The sequence below is a fragment of the Diceros bicornis genome, chromosome 6, assembly GCF_020826845.1.
Source record: "Diceros bicornis minor isolate mBicDic1 chromosome 6, mDicBic1.mat.cur, whole genome shotgun sequence".
Classification (NCBI taxonomy): domain Eukaryota; kingdom Metazoa; phylum Chordata; class Mammalia; order Perissodactyla; family Rhinocerotidae; genus Diceros; species Diceros bicornis.
In genome coordinates, this window is record NC_080745.1 from 93,338,829 (window position 1) to 93,363,819 (window position 24,991).

Genomic DNA, 24,991 nt, shown 5'->3' on the forward strand with positions numbered 1-24,991 from the left:
AAAACAACAGCCAGAAAAGATGCCTTTGGTCCACCCTGAACTCGAGGCCTCATCACCAGGACTTTGTCACAGCTGTAAAGGGACAGACAGTCCAAGTTGTCCCCAAAGCTGTTCCGATTCTCTGGATGCACTTCCTGCTGTAATCAGAATCAGCACCAGGCTTGGAGCCTGGGTTAAGGGGAGGGTGAGCTGCAAACAGAACCGTTGAAACGTGAGGACCCCACGCGGGGTGAGTAGGAGGCACCTGAGACGCTCGCGGCACCAGGAGCTGATGCCCACACTCCTCAACCTGCTACACTGCCGCCCCTGATGCTGGGTGTACACACGTGTGTGTGTGAGAGAGAGAGAGAATGTGCATGTGTGTGTGAGTGAAAAAGACAGACAACGTGTGCATGTGTGTGTGGGGGAGAGAGTGAGACTCAGAACCCCGCCCTCTGACTCAGAGAGTTTCAGTGTCTGGACCGGGAAGGGGCATTCACTCATCAGTTATTTTTACCCTCAGAGAACTCCTTACAACTACTGACAAGGAAAGCTTTAAACATCTGTCCACCTAGCAGCATCAACTCCAAACCAGTTTTCTGGAAGACAGAGGCACCTTTGGTGCGTTCGTCCTAATTTCAGGGCCCCTTTTGGCAGCTCCCACTCAAACCCTAAGTAACAGTAAAGAAGAAAACCACACCCTGCGCCCCCCTGGACCCAGCCTGCTGCTCTGGGACCCACCACAGCAGTGCCTTGTTTTATGAGTCCCCATCAGGGATGCAGCATGAACAGCAGATGTCCCCCGGCTGGGGGCCTGTAGACAGGCTAGATTTTGGCTCCTGGAATCTCGTCCATTTCCCCAGGCCCTGATTACACCCCACTCCCCATCTCTGCTGGTCTCTGGCTGCACCCCTTTGAACTCTTACAACTGACCACTTGCCACTCGGTGGTCCTTCTAGAGTCTCCTCCCTCAGGAGAATAAGGGTGGGGCTGTCCCCACCTCCTCCCGAAGCCCCTCCACATGGGCTACCACAGTCTCATACACAGAACCCACCTCTCTTTCCTTCCCTTTGTTCCACCAAGATGTGCTGAGAACCTGTGGGCAAGTCCGTGCCAAGAAGTAGAGATAAAAAGCAGACAAGAAAATGCCCCCATCTTCAACAGGCTCGGCCCAGTAAAGTTGGGAGACGGCGGCAGGCGTGTGCAGGGCCACGTCTGGGTGCCCTGAGAGCAGATGGGCAGGCTGGCTGGGGGCGCCCAGAAAGGCATGCCCATCATTCCACAGCAGCACCATTTGTCAAAGAGCATCTACACAGGTGCAGCAGAAATTTAAAAATCACGAGAAGCCTACAAATACCTTTATACAGTGAATCTGAAAATTTAGAAGAAATAGACAAATTCCTAGAAAGGAGAAGATTTCCAAAATTGACTCAGGAAAATAAAGAAAACTTAAATAGTCATGTGGTTAGAAAAAATATTAAATTATTACTGAAAAGTCTTCTCAACAAAGAGAAAAATATAAAGCCAAATAGACTCATAGGAGAGTTCTGCCAATTCTTCAAGAAACAGACCATTCCTATCGTACAGAAATTCTTTCAGAATAAAAGAAAAGACAGGGAGTGTGTTCAACTTATTCTCTGACGCCAGGACAAGCCAAGCACAAAAGGTCACGTATGGTCTGATTCCATTTATCTGAAACTTCCAGAATATGCAAATCCATCACAACAGAAAGCAGATTAGAGGTTGCCCAGGGGTTGGGGGAGGGGGCAGGGGAAGTGACTGATTAACAAGTGTGGGGTTTTCTCCTGGGGTGATGAAAACGTTCTGGAACTAGACGGTAGTGTTGGTCGCACAACATACAACGTACATTGAACTGTACGCTGAAAGAGGGCTGATGGATAATTATATGTCATGTGAATTTTAATTCACTGAAAAAATGTGCATATCAGTCTTACTCGTGACATAGGAAGAAAACTTTTGGAAGTTGTCCACAGGAGGCGTTTCTGAGCAGGGACCGTGGAGGAGTCTTAAATCCAGCAGGGAGGAGCAGGGCTCCAAGGCCCGGGGTCTGGGACAGTGGGGCCCCTCTAGTCTGGGCTTGGCCAGGCACTTCCCGGAGCCTTGTGCTGTTACTATCGCTTCCTGTCGCCCTGCCTCCTTCCACGCTGCACTAGGGTGGATTTGGAACGCAGACGAACGAGAGAGGCTGCCCACATAGGGGACCTGGAAGGGACAATGGGCCACCCGACTGCAGCAGACCAGGGAGAGACCTCGGACGCCTCTTCCCGGCGCTGACAGCGACCTGAGCAGAGATAAGAACAGTTTCCCTGGCTGGGCGTGGTGGGCAGGGCTGCGTGCGCGTCTGGGCCATTTCCTCAGCTTTCTCCTAGAAGATCAGGAAATGTTTCTGTCCTGAAGTGACCACTTCTCTTTGCCTCGCCTCCCTGGGAGGCAGGCCTCCCTGGCTCTGAGGCTCTGCCCCCCCAGCCCTGCGTTCAGGGCCCCCTCCTTCATCCCTCGCAGCAGGATGGCATTTACACCTCGTGCTTGGCGGTCCGGGATACCCCCTACACTTCAGCACAGGGAGATACTGAGTGTCTTCCAGCCCCATTCAGAGTAAGCCCTCGGTGTGGACGATACGGGACAATTTGTGAATGCCATGGTCCTTCTCAGGCTCTGCGCCTTTAACTCTCTTTTATGTTAACGGCACGGGAGCATTGCCATTTTCTCTCAAGCAGAAAGCGAATGAGATGAGGCTGATGACACTTTCTGTGGCTAGAGGTGGAATCACAAGCACCCACGTGTCCCCCAAGTAAAACTGTGCTGCTCTGCACAGGGAACTGAGCGCAGAGTGGAAACATTAATAACACCTTTCAGAGGAAATGTACCGTATAATGACCTGGGCTATTTCTTTCTTAAGTCAATAGGACTGTATTTACACGGCTGATAACAGAAAAAGACCACATTCTCTACATGTTGCACAAACAGGAAAGGGCCTATTTTATGAAGCAATACAACTTTAACAATCCAGCCTAATACCACCAATGGAAGTCACTGAATTTCCTCCAGCTGCCGAATCTCCCATTCGGTAAATATTCTCTGAGCACCTGCAATGTGCACAGGGCACTGCTCTAGCGCTGAGCAGGAAACAGAGGAGGCACCACGAGCGCCGACCCGGGGACACTCAACATGGGGGCACCAAGTGTAAACTTCTGAACAATTCACTCTCAGATGAGTGGCAGGTGAGGCCAGGCACAGGATAGAAGTTTGAAGGCCGGGAGGGTTTGGTAGACCAGAGGGGTCAAGACAGGTGCCATGGACAAGGTCAGCTCTCAGCTGGACTTCCAAAAATGGGGTGTAAATTGAGGAGAAGGAAAGGCCATCAAAACGGGGGCAGGTAGAAAGCACAGTTGTTAAAACTTAGGTTGTAGTTCTAACATGGTGCCCTATCCCTTTCTGAGAGGTCCTTTCAAGAGAATCTTTTTTATGTCCCTCTACACAGGAAGATGGTCCTGCAGCCTGTCCCAAGATGGGCCCAACCCACTCTGAGCAAATGTGCCAGGGAGAGCCTGGGACCCCAGGCGCAAAGGCAGGAGCTCCTTCCACCATCACTGCACTGGAGAAATGGGGAGCAGGAAGAGGACGAGGGTCCTGCAAATGGGGATCTGCCTGAGAGAGAAGGGTGCCCCTCCCGGCAGCAGAAGCGGCTCCTCAGCTGACTGAGCCCCCGTGAGAACCAGGGGCCGCAGCCCAGGGGTCAGCTCTGGAGAGGCGCTACTTTCCTCTTCTCACTCCCTCTTCTTTCTTCCTGCTAGATTCTAGCAAGATGGGTTCAGGGACTGACAACAAACTCAAGGTCATGCCACCACACCTCAGCGGCACCCTGCTGGCCCCTGCAGCCTCGGGGAGGTCACCATCTTCTGTGTCTCAATCTCATGACCGACCGCCCACAGAGCTCCCAGACCCTCTGTGTCCCTGGACAACAAAGCAGACTAGCGCATTTCCCGTTCTGAACCAAATCCTTTAAAAACATGCAGGGCCCAAGTGTGCAATGCAGCAACGTTCTACTAGAAGGAGTCAGGACGGAAAACACCGTCAGACAAAATTGTGATCAGGTCTTTACGGGTTATATGGAAGATAAATATCCACCAAGAATGTTTAAAATTGAACTGCTGGCCTCAGAGGAATGCGTAGCACACATTCTGTGCTGACCCTTGCTGGAACAGCAGGCCCTCCAGGCGGGAAGACAGCCTGGGTATCTGAGTTCGGGAAGTCTCATCTAACAGCGCTGGAACCCCAAGGAGACACACTTGGATGGTGAATCGCATCTTGGACCTTGATCATAATAAGCTAGGCTTGAGCACAGCCGTTCTTGCACTCTATCGGGGATGGAGGGTGAGGTGCCTGTGATCTGCCCTAAAGCAGCCCCTTTCTCTCTTCTTCCCCCCACAGTCGACGGGTACCACTTTCAGTTGACTTCCTAAGGGAATGAGGAGTTCTGCATGCTGCTAGATAAGTAAGCTCACCATTTTAACCATCGACATCTATAAAACGTCAAACTACTGACAGAGCACGTCAACAGCACGTAACTTTCTAACGGAGCAGTTTCCTAAGCACGCGTTGCTTTTCTCGTGACCCGGCATCGGGAGAAAGGCCGAGTGCCCTGATCCCGTGCTGGAGGCTCCTGGTCTCCTCTCAGCTGCAGCATTTCTGTGTCAGCTCTGACCACCAGGGCCTCGCAACTGCTCACGCCTCAAGGACTCCAAGAGCGGCCAGAATTCTCTGGTTTGTTAGAACATCAATATGCTCACAGTCGATGGGCCCCTTCAGGGAACCCCACTCATCATTAGTGGATGGTGCCTCTTTCAGGGCACTGAAGAATTCTAGGAAAACGTGGGGCAGCAGGCTTCATCTTCACGGGACTCTCCCAGATTTTGCACTGACACCCCCTCGATGCTCTGGACCTTGGCTTTGGTCCCCGGTCGCTCAGTCACCTACCCCACTCTGCTCTGGCCCCAAGTCCGGCACAGTGGGTCTGCCTGTCCACGCTGAGAGCAAATCCTGACTTTTCTCATTCTCCCCTTGCCTGTCTTTGCTTCCCTCTCTGTCCCTCCCACATCAGGACAACCTGGGACCGTTCACCCTCTGCTACTCCAGTGGCCGCAATCCGGCAGTCAGACACAACTCAGGCCAGCCCCAGGCTCTCCACCACCATTCTGCTCTCTGCAGATCCCACTCAAGCTCCGCCTGCTGCCTACAGAGCCAGGAGAGAGCACGCACTTTGCACCAGCTGTCCTCACCCAGGCTCAGAGGCCTGCCTTCCTCTTCATGCCTCAATTTCTAATATGTTCCAGAAAGCTCATGTTGCCAGAAATCTGGCTGCTGGGAAAGCTGTTATTAGGGTTGAATCAGGGGAGATGAAGATGCTACACTGTCAGAAATGTAACTCACAGTGACGCAATAAGCTGTTTCTCTATATCTTACTTAATGCCGCTCTCCTGGCACTTTCCAAATCCCTAAAACAAATTTCATTCACATGCATATGTGAACATGCCTCCACCACACAGCTGGAGCTCCGAGAGGGGGTCACTCCACACCGGCCTCTTCCCAGTGGGACCCAGCATACAGAGCGCCAGAGCTACTGTTTCTTCCTCGTTTTTTTTATTGTGGTAAAATACACATAACATAAAGTTAATCATTGTAACCATTTTTAAGTGTACAGCTCAGTGACATTAAATACATTCACAGTGTTCTGCAACCACCACCAGCATCCATCTCCAGAACTGTTTCATTTTCCCAAATTGGAACTCTGTCTCCATTAAACACTAACTTCCATTCCCATCCCCGCAGCCCCAACAACCACCATCCTACTTAGACTAATGCCCTCAAGGTTGATCCATATTGTAGCATATGTCAGAATTTCCTTCTTTTTTAAGGCTGAATAATATTCCATTGTATTTACCTATCACATTTTGCTTATCCATTCATCCATTGATGGACTCTTGGGTTGCTTCTATGTTTTAGCTATTGCAATTGTTGCCCTATAAAGTTGGGTGTACAAATACCTCTTCAAGACCCTGTTTTCAATTATTCAGGGTACATACCTAGAAGTGCAATTGCGGGATCAAATGGTAATCCTACGTTTAACTTTTTGAGGCCCCGTCATACTGCTTTCCACAGCTGGAGCTACTTAGAGGACCAATGTTGCTCTGGGGATGCTTGTTCAAGTAGCTCCCACATGGTCTCTGGAAGTTTAAGCACCAAAAGCAAAATGTCAGCTCCCTCCCTGACAGGCCATTGAACACACACAGGGTCACAAACTCCTAAATATGCACAGGCCTCCGTGTGGCTTTGATCTTATTTACGCACCAACGGGATCCGTCTGAGAGTTGAGACCAAAGCAGCTGAGCCTGAAGACTCTTCCAGAAACGCTCCTGGACCAGCTGCCTCCAGTGAGCGCACATCAGGGCCCTCGGCCCCTCCCACATCCTCAGCCAGATGCCACTCTCACCGCCTCCGATGGCCACCGGCCACGGATACCATTTCCAACAGTGCTTTCAGCACAGATTAAGTGAAACAGCCCAGCCCAGGAAGGAGCCAGCTGCTCTTGTTACAGTGAGCGTGCTAAGACAATGCTCTGGTTTGTAGCTATAACAACATGACCTAACGCAGCAAACAAGCCTCCTGAGAGGACGTTTGCCATTAAAGCAACAACCAACATGTGGCTCTTTCATCCTTCCTTGTCTGCAGACCAACCTATTTTTCTCATAGTCCTTCCAGAATCTCTTCTAAAAATGGCCCCTGCTGGAAGACCACCAGGCCCCCCACAGGGATTGTACACATGCAGTGGCGTGTGTGAGCGTGGCCCTGCCACCCGTCTCTGCCTGGGCTGTCACAGACTCTTGATTAAGGCCCTCAATGCATCAGGGACCCAGCCCCTTGAGGGGCCCACGTGGCCACAGAGCTGAGTTTAGTCAACGTTCCCACAGCAGGGGTAGCCTGACCAGAGTCGGTTATTGGGTCATGGATTTTAGCTCAATGGCTCTACCCCCGATGGTGAACCACGGCTGGCAGGAGGGATCGGTGGCGGTGCATAAGAAAGCAATGCAGGGCCCTGGGAAAGCGGGGGCCGAGTTTCAGCCTCACTCTGCCCCCCTAGCTGTGAGACGTAGGTAAGATGGTCTCCACTCAGAGTTGGCCTCCCTCCATCTCTCACCTTTAAGGAATGGGATTGGCTGCGTGGGGTCCAAGAGCCTTTTCAGGGTGAAAGTTTTGGATTCCAGGAAATTCAAATCTTACAAGAATGTAGCATTGAGACATGACCACTCCTTTGAAGTCTTTCATAAGATAGCCTCATTCTCTGCTGAGCTTCGCAACTAGATGTCCCAACTGGTGCTGAGCTGATGAGAACGTCTGTCGGGAGCCGGGTTCCATGGCAGTCAACACTGCTGGGAACACCTTGAGTGTGTAGATAGTATTCAAGGGTCTACTGTATCAGCATTCTTTGTACCTGGCATAAACATATATGTGCTGTTGTGTGCATGATGGATTTCCAATTTTTCTTTTCAAAGAAAGAGTGAATTGGAGCTAACACTGCAGACAGCTAATGTAGCTAAAGTGCCAGGGATTTCTCAGGGAGGGTAGGAGGAATGGAGCAGCCAGAGGGAAGATAAAGTCAAAGGATGACCTTTTCTAGATGGGCAATCTAGAACAGGCGTACGTGCTGGCAGGAAGGATTCACAGTGGGAGCAATTCCCAGCAGCCCCTTTGCATCCCAACAGTGGGAGCTGCGTTTAGAGAGATCCACATCTTACATGCCTACATGGAACAACGGCCACCTTGAATCTTTGTAGCTCGCATCCTTAATATGAGTTCACTTGTGGATAACAAACTATACAGTCTTTTCTTGTTTGTTTAAATCCAATAATTTTTCTGCTAAAAGCAGCTCAGTCCTTCCATTAGAAACACATATGTCTTTCTCACAGAAGCCAGCTGAATCTCAGGCACTTTGGGGTGTAAGTAATTATGTTGTCACAGTATTTTTGTCTCTGAAAATCTCTGAAATGTTAATACATATTATGACATTTTTTATTATAGTGGAGGAAGAAACCATTCCTGGGTAAAAAAGAAAAGATTTCATCTCCAAATGGCTGGGTTATTCTTGTTATAGAACCTGTTCGAGCATCCGCCGATTTCGCTAATGAGGCAAGCCGACAGCCACATGGAAGCCTGCGTGGTAGGATTCTGGCTCAGGGACTTTCCTGACTTGTCGTGTAGCTTGGCTGGTAAGTTCCTGATTGAAAAAAGAATAGTCACTTCCCAGCTGTTCTGTGGCAGGACGAAACGTTAAATTTAAACCATTAAATAGTTCTGGAAGCAAAAGAGCAGGTGGTGAATGGTTTTCAGGGCAGATGGTACTTGCTAATAGTTGTATGCAATAGTCATTTGCTCTACCAGAGATCATAACCATCACCCATATTTTACCTTTTTCATTTGAATGCTTATGAAATGGTGGGCGAAGTTTTAAAAATAACTACCATCATTCTTAGAAAAAGAATCTCTTCATTTATTTCATCTATTAGGGGCCGACGATGGAGTTGTGCTGCGTTTTTATCCTCCAGAATGTGGGCGCCCACCTCACGCTTCTGGCAGAAAGTTTGAGGGGAGCCGTTGTGAGTGCAGCGGATCAGGAGGATTCAGCCCTAGAGAGAGCCAGGACAGCAGCTCTGTTCTCTCGGACAAATCCTGCACTCTTTCCTTCTCCCCTGATAAACTTCACGTTCTCCTTAAAAACTAAGAAATAGGGCCGGCCCCGTGGCTTAGCGGTTGAGTGCGTGCGCTCCACTGCTGGCGGCCCGGGGTTCGGATCCCGGGCGCGCACCGACGCACCGCTTCTCCGGCCATGCTGAGGCCGCGTCCCACATACAGCAACTAGAAGGATGTGCAACTATGACATACACCTATCTACTGGGGCTTTGGGGGGAAAATAAATAAATAAATAAAATCTTAAAAAAAAATACTAGGAAATAAATAGGATACAAGATATGTTTTTACCCCAAATGCATTCTTTCTTTAACCTGAAGTTCTAAGATTTAAAGAAACAGTTGGAAATGAGGCAAACTATATTTAGCTGAAACCTGGTTGAAGGAAATGAATAAGACAGTGCCCCACCTCTGCTCTCTCTCCTGCACCTGCTTGCTCCCAGCTGACACAGCTCACATTTAACTGGCCCACGGCTGCCAGCACCTGGAAAAGGGAAGTGATATCTCCAGGTAAACCCTCTGCACCCCCAACTCTTCCCCCTACCTCACCTCTGATTCAGGGGCAAATATGCGAGAAATAGCATTAGACATTGTGTGAATAAGGAGAATAGGTTGTATTCAACCTATCCATGTACAATATGCAGAATGGACACTAAGTCAGGGAAACCACTGAAGAATTCAGTGTGTAGAACCATCAGTTCAACAGACATAATGAGAGTGCCCTGGATGCCTGACGCAGGCTGGACAAGGATAGGAAGACACAGGCCCGCCAGCAGATGACTTAGAGGCTCGGGAAGGGGACAGGCCAGTGAACAGACCAATGCGAGCCTGAGGCCAACAGGGTACCCCAGGTATGCACGGGTCCCATGGAAGATCGAGAGCAAGGATTAACTTGGGTAAACAAATGGTCTACCCTAGTCTCCTCACGCCTGGGTTTTGAGAAAGTACTCAAGGGAAATTCTGTAAAGGTTTCATCATGGACATGGCCAGTCTGACCCAAATACCTTCTGCACGTGCCGACAACACTCTGATAGAGAAAACCCAGTTTCTGATTGAATTTGGAACTGATTGTGGGTTCTTTAAATACGGTGTCTTATTTGAAACTCGAAATCACGTTAAAGGCATACAATGAAGTGTAACTCTTATGGCTGCTTTTTCCAGCACCGAGCCTATTTCCTTCAGGGTCCTTCAGTTCCTGGACCACCATCTCCCACGTGAGCTTATTCATATGTACACCAATCTCAGTTTTTAGTTTGTTAAGTGGAATTCTAGAATATAAACCAGGATTTCTCGACAGAGGCAGCATAAACATTTTGGGTCAGATAAGTCTTTATCACGGTGGGCTGTCCTGGGTGGTGTAGGGTGTGTGGCAGAATCCTCGGTCTCTACCCACTAGATCCCAGTAGCAACCCCCCACAAAGTGTCTCCACCTGTTGCCAAATATCCCCTTGGGGCAAAATTGTCCCTGGTTGAGAACTGTAAAGCCAAACCACGTAGGGCCTCTAATGTTGTCTGACTTTTATCATGAAGCAAAGGTTGTAAATTAAATAGTCTAGCTCATTTGTCTAAAATAGGAATTAATTATCTTCTAAATAAAAATAAGATTATTTGTGTGTAGACCAATTCAAGTTCATATGTTTTTATAAAATCAATTTGAATATGGAGCAAACTTCACAGAGAGGTGTGCTTTTCTTGATCTGTAAAAGCCTGTTTTGCTGTGGATGCCATTCTATCTCCTCCACCCCACGCCTCCCACCCAGCCCTCCATGGGTCTTTCATTTGCCTTATCCTACCCCTGTCCCCTGCTCCAGTCCACCTGTCTTGGGAGGGTGTCAGGAATTTCCTAGCAGAATGCGTGGACCTCCACTAAGAATGCTCATCAGAACAGTCAACCCTTCAGTCTCATTGATTCTGTGGGGCTACTGATACTGTTAAAAAAAAAAAAAAAAAAGCCCTGATAGACAAACAGTCTACCCTCAGTCTCCTTTAAGCCTTGGTTTTCAGAAAGTACTCGAGAAATTCTTGAAAGGTTTTCATCATGGGCGTGGCCAGTCTCACTCAAATACCTTCTGCTAAAGTCAAGAGGAGGTAGCCAGGACAACGTTACTAGGTGGTCATATCTCCCAAAGAACTCATTTACCAAGGGCATCCCTGCGTAGAACCACATCCACCAATGATGCCTTGATTGGCAGAAAAGCTCAGAGGCCGTCCACTGGTCCAGACCCAGCCCCCTGCCTGTATTTCAACTTCCGCCTGGCACCTCTACTGCAAAAATCAAAAGGATCCATGCCAATACTGTAAAGGCAATTTTGGAAGCTACCTTTGAGTCCCGCCCCTTCATCTTTTTGACAGCCCATTTTGGCGGTTATCCACAAGCTAGATAATGTTGACACTTGTCTTTTTCTAACTGAATGCACATTACGGCAAATTTGATTATAGAGCCTTATAAAACGCAAACATGGAAAGATGCCTAATTATTATGTCACTTTATAAATCATAAAAGAGACGTGAAAAGTGAAGCCACCCCTGGGGTACATGGTTTTTGGCTCTTTCTAAGATTAATTTTCTTGAAAAATAGTAAGTCAACCTTAATAAATGCAGTGGACTGATGGATTTTAACCAAAATCTTGACACAGCTGTAAATTATGTTCCACACAAGAGATTATCTATGTGTCTTATTTATTTCCCCATCACACCGTGAATGTATGTTCACTAACATGCTGCAATAGGAATAAGATTTTGTTCTTGAGAATACAATGTTCTACTGACCAACTAATTTATTAAGTCAATATAGAAATACAGAAGCCAAAGGTCCAGTGTTGAGAAGACCACATTAGATTTACCAGAAACAAGCTTAGCAAATCAAAAACACTCCCCAAACTGGAAAGTAATGAAACTAGGTTATTTCCCTTTCTACCATGAACTCATCGCTCTCTCTCTCTCTACGTATGTATATATGTATGTATATATCTTACATTCTAGTGATGTTTCCTGTTACTGATAATCTAGCAATTAATGATATTAATACTAGGATTCTAATATTAATTCTAGTATAGAATTTCTATTCAAGTCTTATCACACTGTGACCATGATCGTATTGTGATCATGTGCTAACATGATCCCTCAAATGTTTTTCAGACCAGAAGAAACTATGTGTTCTGTTTCACAGAAATTGATGTCCCTGTTTTGCAGATGTTGCTGTCTTGCAGGGAAACTTACACGTTTGCAGCAAGACCCCCGCAAAATGTTCCAGATCCAAGCGTCCTAAAGTTACCTTAAACTCATTAGCATCTTATATTCTCCTCCTCTGGGAGGGTCCAAGCAGCTATTTTCAGATCATACAATGTATGTAATAGCAGATGTATGTAATAGCATGTTTACCTGCTACGCCTGGGTCCTAAATGAGCACAGTTGTTACACAGTTGTTACAAATAAACCTGTTATCCTCTGCTCTCTTGTGTGTAAAGTCTCCACCGGCACCGAGCTCCAGGAGACACTGCGCTGGGAGCTGCCCCCGGTATCCTCCATTGCTTGTGCAAGCAATAAACCTTTTCTTCACCTGCCTCGGCCTTGGTTGTGCTTTTCGGCTCCACAATCACCAAGAGACAAACCCATTGAGTTCGGTTACAATATCACACGAAAAACTAAAACTAAAGAGTACTAGCTCACAAGATTTGAGTACTTACTAAATGTCATTCCAAATTAATGTTGCTCTTGCTACATTTGAGGACAGGACCTAAACATGGGTTCACAAGGATGGCGCTTGAACACATGGCATGCTGGTTACAGGTAATAGACATACATGTACAGCTGCGAACACATAATCACAACCAATCCAGAACCTGGAGCCTTCCGTCTCCCTCCTGAGCCCCTCGTCACACATCTCGGTACCACTCAGGACATCAAAATGTCTACCAGCCCTGCCTCGACCCTGAGGACTTTTCTGAAGAATGGCACACCCATTGCATTTATGGCCTCAAACACCTTTGTGGCCATCCATGCCCCTGCTACTCAGCCCGGCGCTTCAGTGGGCTTCCACAGAGGTCCTGCCATGGGGGGTAGGACCCCACCCCACGTGTACAGAAAGGGCCCAGCTGGCAAGCCCAGGTGGGAGGGCTTAGTGAGAGCTCCACGTGAGTCTGAGCATTGTACTCTTTTGTGTTTTATTAACTTAGATGCTTTTTCTAGCATGCTGCCTTTGCTTTCTTCCACGCTCCATGTAAGGAAAGTCCAAACTGCTCAATGTCTTTGCACTATCAGCTACAGCTTCATCCTCCCTAAAGAGTTAGTAAAGGGAAGTCTCATTTCTTCAGACAGAAACTTTAAACTTTGCTTTCTGGCAGAAAATGCCCGCATTGACTTAACAAGACCTTGTGCAATGGAATCAAGGCCCATTTGTGTAGCTCGAAGATGAGCAAAACCTGTGTAACCTGACTGAACGTCCCTCCGGGAGCCAGGCCTGGACCCCCAGAGCACATGAACCCAGGACACCGAGGACCTGGAGGCAGACTCGTTCCTGCCTTGTTCTCCAGACCGCGGATTCTGGAACCAGCTCAAGGCTTTGAGAGACCGCGCGCCGTGCTTACCAGAGAAGGGACTGGTCCGCAGGGGTATTTTGATGGGTGCCAGCGTCAGGAAGTGGCAGGGCTGCACACTGGATGGTGATGGGCCTCCAGGTCCCTCAGGGTCCACGGAGACCATGGCTGTGGCGGCAGCTGTGATGGCAATGGTGGGGCTGCTGCTGACAGGTTTAAGGCTGCTGTGGCAACCACCTGCAGAAGAGGGATAGGGAGGTCAGCACGGGGACGCCCAGTGTCCTCAGGAGATAGACACCATGTCCTTATGCAACATGAGAACACCCAGAAAACAAGAGCAGCGCTGGCCCCCTTTGTTGGAAGCCCAAGCCACTATCCCAGAAATAAATGGGATGAGTTTGCAATCTATCAAAATGTTGACTGTGCACAGAGCACACACACACCTCTGTGTGATGTTCAGTGAGTCACAAGGCTTACAGTCACCAGGGGGACATGTGCACCTTAAAGAGAAGCAACTTTGCTGCAGTCACGTGCGTTACATACATAATCAGATCCGATGGTGAAAAGTGGGCGATTGCTGCTGAGGACCCAGAGAGGGGCACATAAGGAACACAGGAGGTGTGTGCAGAGGAGGGGCGGCTAGGGGCCAGGGCAGAGAGGGGTTTCCAGAGCTCATGAGGCTTAGCTTGGCCCTGAGCAGTCAGGCTGGCCACCTGACGGGCCAGTGCAGCAGTGGAAGAACTCAACACCCATCTCAGCTTGCATAGCTCCCTGCAAGGAGTCAGGCTCCAAACTTGGAGGCCAGCTTGTCTTTTCCGGCATCAGGAAGTTTGCTTCTGTATGTGACTTTTCTGTAAAGCTTTTTTTTTTTTTAATGAAATCCTCACTCCCTCAAATAATTGTGGTTTCTAAGAAATATTTTGCAGATACCATCTTATATTGATGGTGGAGACCTAGCTTGGCCAGTTCTGGAAAGCAATTTGGAAATACGTTTTAAAAACCTTCATATAATTTGCAACTTTTGATCTGGTATTTCCCTTCCTGTAATTCATCCACGTGCCCAGTGCCTTAAGATAAAGGTTTATGGTGGGAAACTAGAAATATCAGCTAAAGGCGAACAGTCGTATAAAGGATGGCGCATCCGTTCAGTGAGACGTTAAACAGCCAGTAGGACCATGTCAAGGAAGAACACGCAGTGCCAAGGGGGCGGCTCACAGTATGTTCAGTAAACAAGCAGGTTGCAAAACCACTTCTATGTCTACACGCTATAGTCATTCAGTCAGCAAACCTTTATGTGGTTGACCAGATGCCAAGCATGTTCTAGCTTTTAGGGACAGAGCAATGACCAAAGAGACAGAGGCCAGCCTTCAGGGACCATACTCCCAGGCCGGGAAGACACACGGGCACACTTTTCATGTTTATTTGCTTTGTGTTATAGGTTGGTGGGCACAAGGGAGAAAAGTAATTCAGGGAAGGGGATTGAGAACTGGGAGGAGGGTCTTCACTGGGAAGGGGTACATGGGTGACAGCCTGCAGGAGGTGAAGACAGAAGCCAGGTGGGCCAGTGAGGGGCAGAGGAAGTACAAAGGCCCTGAGGCAGACGCCTACCCAGTGTGTTCCAGAAGCTGCAAGGAGATCAGGGAGGCCAGAGGGGATACGGGGAGGGGCAGAGATGAGGATATGTGGGCGGGGTGGGCAGGGAGGCAGAGGCATGGTGATCACTCAGGTTTTCACTCTGAGTGAGGAAGCCCACACTGAGTATGGAGCAGAGGAGAGGCATGCTCTGACTTCCATTTCCATGTACTCATCCGGCTGCTTTACTAGGAACAGACAGGCTAGTTCTGGATGCACTCTGCCAGATCCTATCCAGACTCTCTTCGTTTCTGTCTTTTCATATTTTCACATTGCCTTATGATGGCCACATACAGATTTTAAAAATTTAATTTTTATAGAGCAGTTTTAGGTGTAGAGAAACATTGAGCAGAAAGCCCAGAGAGTTCCCGTACTCCCATACTCCCACTCCTCACCCGATCGCCCCGTTATTACCCTCCTGCACTAGGTGCCCCGTTTGTTACGATTGACGAACCAACATCGACACGTCATCATTAACTAAAGCCCGTAGTTTACATTATGGTTCACTGCGTTGTCCATTCTGTGAGCTCTGCCAAATGCACGAGTCCTGTACCCACCACGCACAACCACAGTCTCACTGCCCTAACCACCCTCTGTGCTCTGCCTACTCACCTCCACCCCACCCTCCCGAAACCACTGGTCTTTTCGTTGTCTCCATAGTTCTGCCTTCTCCAGAATGTCATATAATTGGAATCATACATCACGTAGCCTTTTCAGACTGGCTTCTTCCACTCAGCAATATGTATTTAAAGTTCCTCATGTCTTTTCATGGCAAGATAGTTCATTTCTTTTTATCACTGAATAATATTCCATTGTCTGGATGTACTACAGTTTATCCATGCACCTACTGAAGGGCATCTTGTTTGTTTCCAAGTTTTTATGGTTATGGATAAAACAGCTCTAAACATTTGTATGTGTGTTTTGTTTGGACACGAGTTCTCAACTCACTTGGGTAAATACCAAGGAGCATGATTACTAGATCATATGGTAAGACTACATTTAGCTTTGTAAGAAACTGCTAGACTGTTTCCCAAAGTGGCTGTACCATTTTGCCTTCCCACCAGCAATGAACGAGCACTCCTTTTGTCCCTCATCCTCTCTAGCATTTGGTGTCAGTGTCCCAGATTTTGGCCATTCTAACAAGTGTATAGTATATCTCATTGTTGTCATATACATTTTTAAAGTAAAAAAATTCAAAATATATTTGAATTATATCAAATATATCAATTATATCAAATACATCAATCACTAGTCAAAATGTATCATCCTACTTAATAATAAAAACACATTATAGAAAATTTATAAAATGGAGTAAATAGGTGGTAAAAGGGTCCGTTTGGTCTCCTCAGCTGAACACTGTTGATCTTTTGTCAAGCAGGGAACCGGTAGTTTTCTGGTGCACGGTCTGGCTGTGTTGGTAATGCAGCCTCATTGCGCTGTGCAGGCACAGCTTTCTCATGAGGTGTTTCAAAATAATCACTTCCCCTACCTTTAAATGGCCTTCTTAAGTCCAATTATTAATCAGAGCCTGGTATTCCAGGCAATGGACACGAATTTGCCATGTTCACTCAACCAGCCCCCATCATACTATTATAAACATGACATACACAACTGTGTGCAAAAAAGTTAGTTTCTGCATTTATTGCCCTAAGATAGATATTCAGGGTCTAAACAGTGTGAGCATTTTGGGATGTGCCTTTGTCAGTCTAATGAGGTGATTTTGTGAACCTCAACACACTACAAAGCATCATACAAATGTTTCTTATTAATATCGGCTTCTCTCAGCATCTCCACATTTATATTATTTCACCAGAAGTGTCTTCACTGGAATTTAACCACTTATCTGCCCCGTTCAGAGACAGATCCACTGCTAGTGACGTAGTGCTTAAGAGAATTGCTATTCTTCTTTTTTTGGGGGAGCGGAGGGAGGAAGATCAGCCCTGAGCTAACATCCATGCCAATCCTCCTCTTTTTCCTGAGGAAGACCAGCCCTGAGCTAACATCTATTGCCAATCCTCCTCCTTTTTTTTCCCTCCCCAAAGCCCCAGTAGATAGTTGTATGTCATAGCTGCACGTCCTGCTAGTTGCTGTATGTGGGACGCGGCCTCAGCATGGCTGGACAAGCAGTGCGTCGGTACGCGCCTGGGATGCGAACCCGGGCCGCCAGTAGTGGAGCACGCGCACTTAACCGCTAAGCCAGGGCGCTGGCCCCGAGAATTGCTATTCTTAAAGTCTTTCCTCTATAAGAAGACAGTGCCAAACTGGACGGTCTCGGTGATACGCTACCTACTGAATTTGTTTAATGAGCTCGATCTATTGTTCAAATGAAGACGGCCTCTTAGCAATGAATGAGAGAGTAGCTCATGGTGTTTTAATAGAATCAGATGCAGGAGCCGGCCTGGTGACCTAGTGGTTAAGTTTGAGCACTCTGCTTCAGTGGCCCAGGGTTTGGGGGTTCGGTTCCCTGGTGCAGACCGATGCACTGCTTGTCAAGCCATGCTGTGGCAGGCATCCCACATAAAGTGAGGAAGATGGGCACGGATGTTAGCCCAGGGCCAATCTTCCTCAGCAAAAAAGAGGAAGATTGGCACAGATGTTAGGTCAGGGCTAATCTTCCTCAGCAAAAAAAAAAAAAAAAAAAAAAAACCCAAAACTTGGAAAAATCTTTTTAACCTGCTTTGAATTCATCTGGTTAGCTATAAAAATGCAACACTGTCCAGTTAGTTCACAAAATCTACTGAGTGTTATCAGAGAAGATAGAAAGTTAATAACCAACACGAACAAAAGTATTGTTGTAAGTGGTGGATGAGATGGAAAGAGGTATCAGTGTTGTCACTGCAAGTCTTCCACCAGGCTCCGGGCCTCAGCGAGGTGTGTTGTGTGTTCATAACAGAACTAGGCACCTGTTGTAGGAGCAGAACCTGGCACCCAACCTCCAGCACACTGAGAGCACACATGAGCAGAAGAACACACGTGTGCACATCGCAAATAAGTAGAATGCACTGTGGGAGGCAGGTGTTTGGGAACTTTTACTGACGGTTGTGCAATAATAAAATTCGGGGTGCCCAGCATGGGAAGGAGGGCTGTTGGTCGTCTGTGTTTTCCTGTTTCCTTCCAGCCCCCCTTGGCCAGGCATTTATCAAGCATCTCTACATGCCAGACTGCACACCGCGTGGGACTGGAAAGACGATGCGACTGGAGATGCTGATGCAAACAGATAAAGGCTCGCAGGTATGTGTTGCCGGTGGACACCAGCCAGGAGGCACACAGAGCCCGCAAGAGCCCAGGGGCACCAGCTGCTCCCTGAGAGAGGCCTCCTGAGCCAAGTCTTGGAAGACGAGTAGGCACTTGATAAACCGTCGACCGATAAATAATCATCATAACTCGCTTTCCCCAAGGGCTGCAGAGAATCCCTTAGTTGAGTAAATAAACAGCAAGATAAGAGTTCTGGCCAAAAAAAACTGCTAAGCCAGCTAAGAGATAAGCCAGAGATGCTATCCCATAAGGATTACTTATAAAAATCAACGTTTTAAGCAAAACAGTAATTAACTGTGTGCTTCCCTTGAAGACGGCTTGAGGAGAGAGGGCAGGCCAGCCGCTGGGAAACTCCAGGCATGCTGGGCTCTCTGCCCTTCGCTGCCCTTTTATCATCACTGCCATGTCTACCTCCTTCTCTGATGGCCAAACGTGCAAAAGAGCTTTGTTTGCAGGTTTTATTCTGAGTAACCCCCCTAACAGCCAAATGTAGGGGAACTTGTTGTCCCTGTTTGCAGCCTAAGAGAACGGGACTCAGTGGTTCAAGAAACTTCCCAAAGGCCCCCGGAGAAGGATGGTGCCTGAACCCTAACATCAGGCATATCTGACCCAAATCTCTGTGCAGGGCTGGTGCTGGGGCCCCACCCAGCTGAACACCTGCTCCCTCTCTCCCTCGTCTGAGACACCTGGGCAGACTGGTGCTTCTGGAGGACTCTCTCCTTGGCACCACCAGAGCCCACCCTGGGGCCATATGCACAGGGGGCCTTGGTCACGGCTGACACACTCACTTACTTAGACCTCCATGCACCTTGGCAACATGGGAGGACAGGTGGGCTCTGTGTGGCCTGCTGTGCTCATGGGCACATTGGCTATGGACAGCCTCCCACAACCTGCCTCCAAAGCAGGAGACTGTATTTTGCTTTCTCCAGGACTCAACAGAGAGAAAGGAAGAGGAAGGCTGCAGGCCAGGGGAGCTGGGGTGGTGGGACAAGCAGGGGCTCTAGAACCACCCGGCATCAGGCTGAGCATGCTAATCCTGGCACAGTGCAAGTTCAGGGGTTCCCACTCAGGAACACCCACTCAGAGGTTGCACGGTGCTGCCTGTTCTCACTGCGTCTGGGATCTTCTCTTCCTCTCCAGGCACGCACTGGAAGAGCCCACTCTCGGCCCAGAGGATCTCAGTCACTGCCTGTGTTCTGCAGAGAAAGAGCGGGAGCAGGTAGTGTTGCAGAGGACCCTCGCCCCTGGTCCAGCCCAGACCCTCGCCCCTGGTCCAGGCCTCTAGCCCCCCTGCCGGAGGGATGCTTGGCCTGGAAGGAGTGCTCTGGGATGAGAGAGTCACCAGACACTACGATGGGAATTCTGACTGCCAGAGGGTTGCAGAGTAGATAAAATGCTACCCATTTAACTTCTGCATCTTTACAAGAGAACGGGATGAAGGCCTCAGCATGTCGTGTCTGTCTCTGAGAATGACCATGTGGAGGTGAAGACCTCAGGTCTCAAAGATGGCAGAGGGTGTTGAATAAACACTGAGACAGCAGGCAGTCTTCTGCGGAGGAGAGAAGCTCATCTGACAAACACCAGCTGCTGAGTCTCTGTGCTGAGCTGCATATTCAAAAAAATAAACAATCATTAGTTTATTGTGTCTATTTAGCAAATGATTTCAGCTCCGGTGGAAATCCTTCAGGCGATAGATCTACCGACTAGTAATTATTTCTGCATAAACGACTGTTTGATCAGGACAGCGACTTCAGGCTCGTGGTGCAGGTGCAGCGTGTTTCACGGGAGGCGAGTCCGGGGTCTCTAGCAGGGGCATGTGGCCTGACCTGCAGTGGACAGAGGGGACAGCTGCAGAGACGGCGTCAAGAGCACAGGGTCTTCTTCCTCCCTGTCCTCTGAGAGGGCCATGTGGACACACAGCTCCCAGGCATAAGAGAATCCTCAGCACCTGACTCACTCCTTTCAGGAAGACGTGATGGGTTTGATGGGTTTTGCGTGTCTGAGTGACGGGCCAGAGCAATGCGTGCCCCTCCCGCCCCTGCCATGTGTTTGCACTGTTCTTAACGAGGGGACCTCTTATTTCTGTTAGCTTTTCTTGGTGTTTGTCCTTCTGGCTGTTTTCCGAGAGAGACATCCAGTTCCTGGTATAGTTCAAGATTTCCATGCGCTGGGGAAGAAATCCACAAGCTGGGCCAGAGCGTCTCCCAAGCTCCACGGACCCTCTCAGCAAACCTGCCAGGTTATTTGTTTCACGATCGGGCTTTCTGGACCTGAACTGCTCAAGGAACCTGCCACAAAGTCTTCTCCACCACCTGGGGCGGCCTGGGACCCCGATGCTGAGGGAGTATCTGTCGGCACAGAATCCCCACATAGGGTGGGTGGACGACCCTGGCCACATTTCCTTCCTGGTCTGGTCCCACCCCCTAGCCCAGTGTGTGAACTGCACATCCAATCATGGATGAAGGTGGCCCGCTGGGCCCACCTCGGCACCAGCCCTGAAACACGAGGCCACCCAGGCTGCTGCCTGGGCCTCCCGGGATGAGGTGATGCCAGCTTCCGACCTTAGCAGGCTCAGCAACCAGCAATGTGACCTGGAGAAGGTCCCGGAACCTCCTCCCTCAGCTCCTCATCTGTGAGGTGGGGGTGGTGCTGTTTGGAGAACCAAACGGCATCAGCAGATCACCTGCCAGACCAACTGCAGGTGCCCACCACATCTTTGTCCACTTCCCCCAACAAGGCTCGTCCTGGCGCCTCCACAGAGGGTGAAGGTCTCTCAAGGGGTTTCTGAGCAAGCTGGCCCTGGTCGTGGCTCCTGCCCCCTCGTCCCTGTGTCTGCCCCTCTGTGCTGCCCCGAGGCCAGCTCCACGGCTCTAGGAGCAGCCCACCCAGAGGCAGGTCAGCAGGTTCTGATGCAGCTAATAACCCGTGAGTGAAGGATGTTTCCCTTAGAAAATGCAGGTCCTGGGGACAGAGCCAGCTCACCGCCAGCTAGTCCCTGAAACTTGCACACCAGGAGGTACACCAGAGACGAATCCAGAAGCATGGTTTCGTAATCCAATTCTCAGCAAACTAAGGAAAAGGGAGAGAGGGGAGAGGAGAGAGGAAAGCGGCCCTGTGCCCAGAGCCAGGGGAGCTGCAGGTGGTCCCACGTACTCTCACCCCACCCTCCCTGGGGTCTGGGTTGGTCTGCGGCTGGGTGTCCGAGGGTCGGGCGCAGAGCACCAGGCCTGGGCAGGAGCCAGTGGCCTTTCGGGCCACCAAGCAGCACCACAGCCAGAGATTTTGTAGGAAGCAGCTCCTTTATCTCCCTCTCCTTCCCGCAGGCCTGGCCAGGTGTGGGTGGGGTCAGAGGGTGCGGCCCCACCCAGCCCCAAGAGGACAGGCACTGGGGACCTCAGACAAGAGCAGCTGGCCAATGAGTCAGGCAGAGATGGCCTGGGGAGTGCCGGTCACGAGTGGGTCAGCACCAGCCTCATGTCAGGCCCGGGGACTCTCCCTCAGGCGGCTCTATCATCCACGCCCCTTCTGGCCCTCAGCCATCCCGGGCCTCGGACAGTCACTGTCCCCATAGCAATGACACCAACGGACTCACAGCCAGGCCGCCTGGGCACCCCGTAGGGGCAGGGCACAGCCTGGACGGATGGCCGGGAGGCCCGGGCACTGACCACGCGCAGTGGTGACGTCTCTGGCAGTTTCCCTTGGGGCTCCCTCTTCCTTGGGTCTGAAGTCACAAATTAGCCAAACCCCTGAAGGAGTCACCTGCGTCCTGGAGCAGCCCTCTGCCAGCACCTGGGTTTTGCTGTCACAAGCTCAACATGGAGCTTCAGTCTCTTTGCCTCAAAATCATGAGGAAACTGTCCAAGGAGTGATGCTTTGGACATTGTCACTCAGAAATGACTCTCAGAGTGAAAACGGTGACAGGAACAGCCCCGACTGTAGACTTCAGCTCCCCCGTCTCGGTCCAGGACCCTCAGGCTGGCCCAGGCCGTGAGGCTTACGCTGAGCAGGGACCCCCGTGGGCAGCAGCCAACAGCTCCACAGTCGAGAGGAGGCTCCGGGCAGGAGGGTGCCGTCTACCCTGTCTTTGCAGCAGGCACCCCGGCCAGAGCATTCCAGAGCCGGCCTTGGAGGAGGGGACGGGCAGCCCACCCAGGGCTCAGGGGGGTGCAGGAGAAGCAGCGGCCACCTCCCCGGGGGCACTCAGAAACCGAGTCCCCCAGAGTTCTGACCCACGAGGGCGGGAGCTGGACCTGGCAGCAGCCAGAGCTGCGGTGGGACCAGGAGCTGGGCCTCCTTCCTCTGGGGCACAGGGGATGCAGTGCTGACCCCCCATGCTGATGTGTCCCCTCCCTCCCTCCTTCAAACATCCCTCAACTGAGTGTCCCTTGAGTGACCCCTGAGTGACCCCACACACATCTTCACCCTGCTTCCCTTCTCATGAGGGGGATTTTCAGAAACTTTGGCTCCTGGTACATAGTTGGTGTCAATAAACTTGATCAGTGAATCAGAGCCATTGCTACCACCTCACTTCCATTTACTCATCACCCCAGGGCCTTTGCATCCCCCTCCACCTCGCAGTGAGATGCTCTGGCTACGACCATGGCCTCTGGGACCAACTCCAAGGCCTGCTTTTCAGTCCATCTTCCCACTCTCCCTGCAGCCCCCTGTCCCCTCCCCTCCCCCTCCTTCCTGCTCCCTCCTTGACCTTGACGAGGCTCCCCAGGGTCCTCCTGGCTCTCTGACTGCTCCTCTCTATTCTCCTGGACCCTCCCCCTTGATTTTCTCAGGAACGTCCATCCCGGACCACATGCCGTCCCCTCACTCTCCTCCACCCCAGTGACAGCACCCACCCTGGGCCGGGCCACCTGAGCCGAGTCTCCCTAGTGCCCTTTCCTCTTCCAAACCTCACGGTGCACGTACCCACCCCAACCATCAATGCCCCCAGCTAATTCCTCGGCCGCCCCCCACTTCCCGCTCCTACTGCTACGCCTACTTCAGAGAAGTCCCCCAACCCAGCCAGCTCATCGTCACCCCAGGCACAAATGCCAGAATCACCTAGATGCCTCCTCCTCTTTCTAGCTCAGCATCTAATCAATCAGTCTTCAAGGGTTGACAGCTTGGCCCAATAATTCTCAAATCTGGGCCCTCTCCTGGGCCCTACCATCAGTGACAGCCTGAATACTGCAAGAGCTCCCTGCCACCCCAGCTCACTGCTTCGCTCTGATCCCCTCTAGACTGTGCCCAGGGGGCCTTCGCAGCCCACTGGCGGGCCCCTTCCCTCGTTCCTGGGAACTTCAGCACCCCTCTCCCCACGCGGACGCCTCCAGTCTCCTCCAAGCCCCCACATCACGTGCTGGCCCACAAGCAGCAGAGCCCCCATCTCATCCTGCACTGCCTCTGCCCGGGAGGTCTCCCCTGGCGATGTCTTTTCACCCAAGCGCCCCCTTCCAGGCCCCGCCTTTTACACAATCACTGATGTGCATCTGCTTCCGCCGAGGGCACCCAGAGACCTGCAGCACTAGGGCAGTGAACCCTGCAAAGGCTCAGAGCCCAGCCAATAGTGATGCAGCTTAGGCACAACGGAGCCTGGAACACTCTCTTCTCAAGTCTTTCCAGGAAACAGGAAAATAACATCAGGATTTGTCCCCAAGTCAGAGTCAGCGATGAGAGGGATAAGTATTCCCAGATGGAAAGCTTCCCAGACAGAAAGATAATTTGTTGTAAAGCACGTCACAGGGAAACAACACTCCCCACCTAAATCTCCCGTTTTCTGCTGCTTGGTTGAGGGAACAGCAGGGCACTGCGTGGGGCAGAAGACTAACCGCCATCCACCATCCACTCACAGTCACAAAGAGCTCACGTCTCCACTTCCCTGTCCTCTGTAACTAGCTCATGGTCATTTACCCAGCAGACGATGGAAAGGAAAGATTCTAGTGAACTGCATTTCTGAAAGTATCCACATTTTCACGTTCTAAAAGGATCATTCAGTTTCTTCAGAATGATACTAGCACACAGAGTCCACACTCCGAGAACTGGTTGGCACACACAACACCCATCTTTCAGGATAGTGTTTGCCCACGGTGAGATGCTCCTGCACCACCCCAACTGCATTTGTTCAGTTCTGCTAAAATTCCATCACCATGAAAATGGAGATCAGAAGATTTATTAGTCTTTGCTTTATCGCTCTCTCCTCTTCCCCTCTTTTAAGGCATTTGGGAGGCAACTTCCCTGTAGGGATCCTTTTAATCTTATCCACATGACCCCTTCTCGGTTTTTGTGGATTTACAGGCATAGCATGTCTGTGCACGACAACTGCTCTGCAAAGGGCTGGCTTCAGTCTAGCTGTGATTCATGTAAAACTTTGTTAGGAACCAGCATGGCTGCTCTGTGACTCATTTTAATCTAACTTTGTCTGCACATCCCTACACATTTCAAGTTACCCCAGTCTCCTCCCAGGCCCCAGAATTGGGAGGCCCTATCAAGCCCTGATATATCTTATCTCCCTTCTGCTTTTCCAAAGGAGCTGAGTCAGAGCCCAGCAGCATTTCGTCTCTTTGTATCTCTTACCAGCTGGGGTGAATGTGGAGATGACAGAGCCCCGGGCACCTGTCCCCCCATCCAGGTTCCCAGTTTCCCCATTATGAATTGTTATCTTGGATGGAGCCGGACAGACACAGAGCCTTGGAGTGGAGCCCACAGCTATGGGTTCAGACCCTGAAGACTGCATGGTGTGCTCTGAGCCCCCCACCCCATGATTGATGATCCCTTCTGGTCACTGTCCCCTGACCGTATGATGAAAGGTGCCCATGCTTCCCAGCTCCCAGCACT

At 50.2% G+C, this 24,991-nt stretch overlaps 1 protein-coding gene across 1 annotated transcript in view; it reads right to left on the reverse strand.

The window, feature by feature from the left end:
* Positions 1 to 24,991, reverse strand: part of TCERG1L (transcription elongation regulator 1 like) — a 219,709-nt gene that overhangs the window by 158,609 nt on the left and 36,109 nt on the right. Inside the window, exon 4 of the mRNA XM_058542727.1 lies at positions 13,328 to 13,513. Coding sequence (XP_058398710.1) covers positions 13,328 to 13,513 — 186 coding nt within the window. The remainder of the gene's footprint in view (positions 1 to 13,327; positions 13,514 to 24,991) is intronic.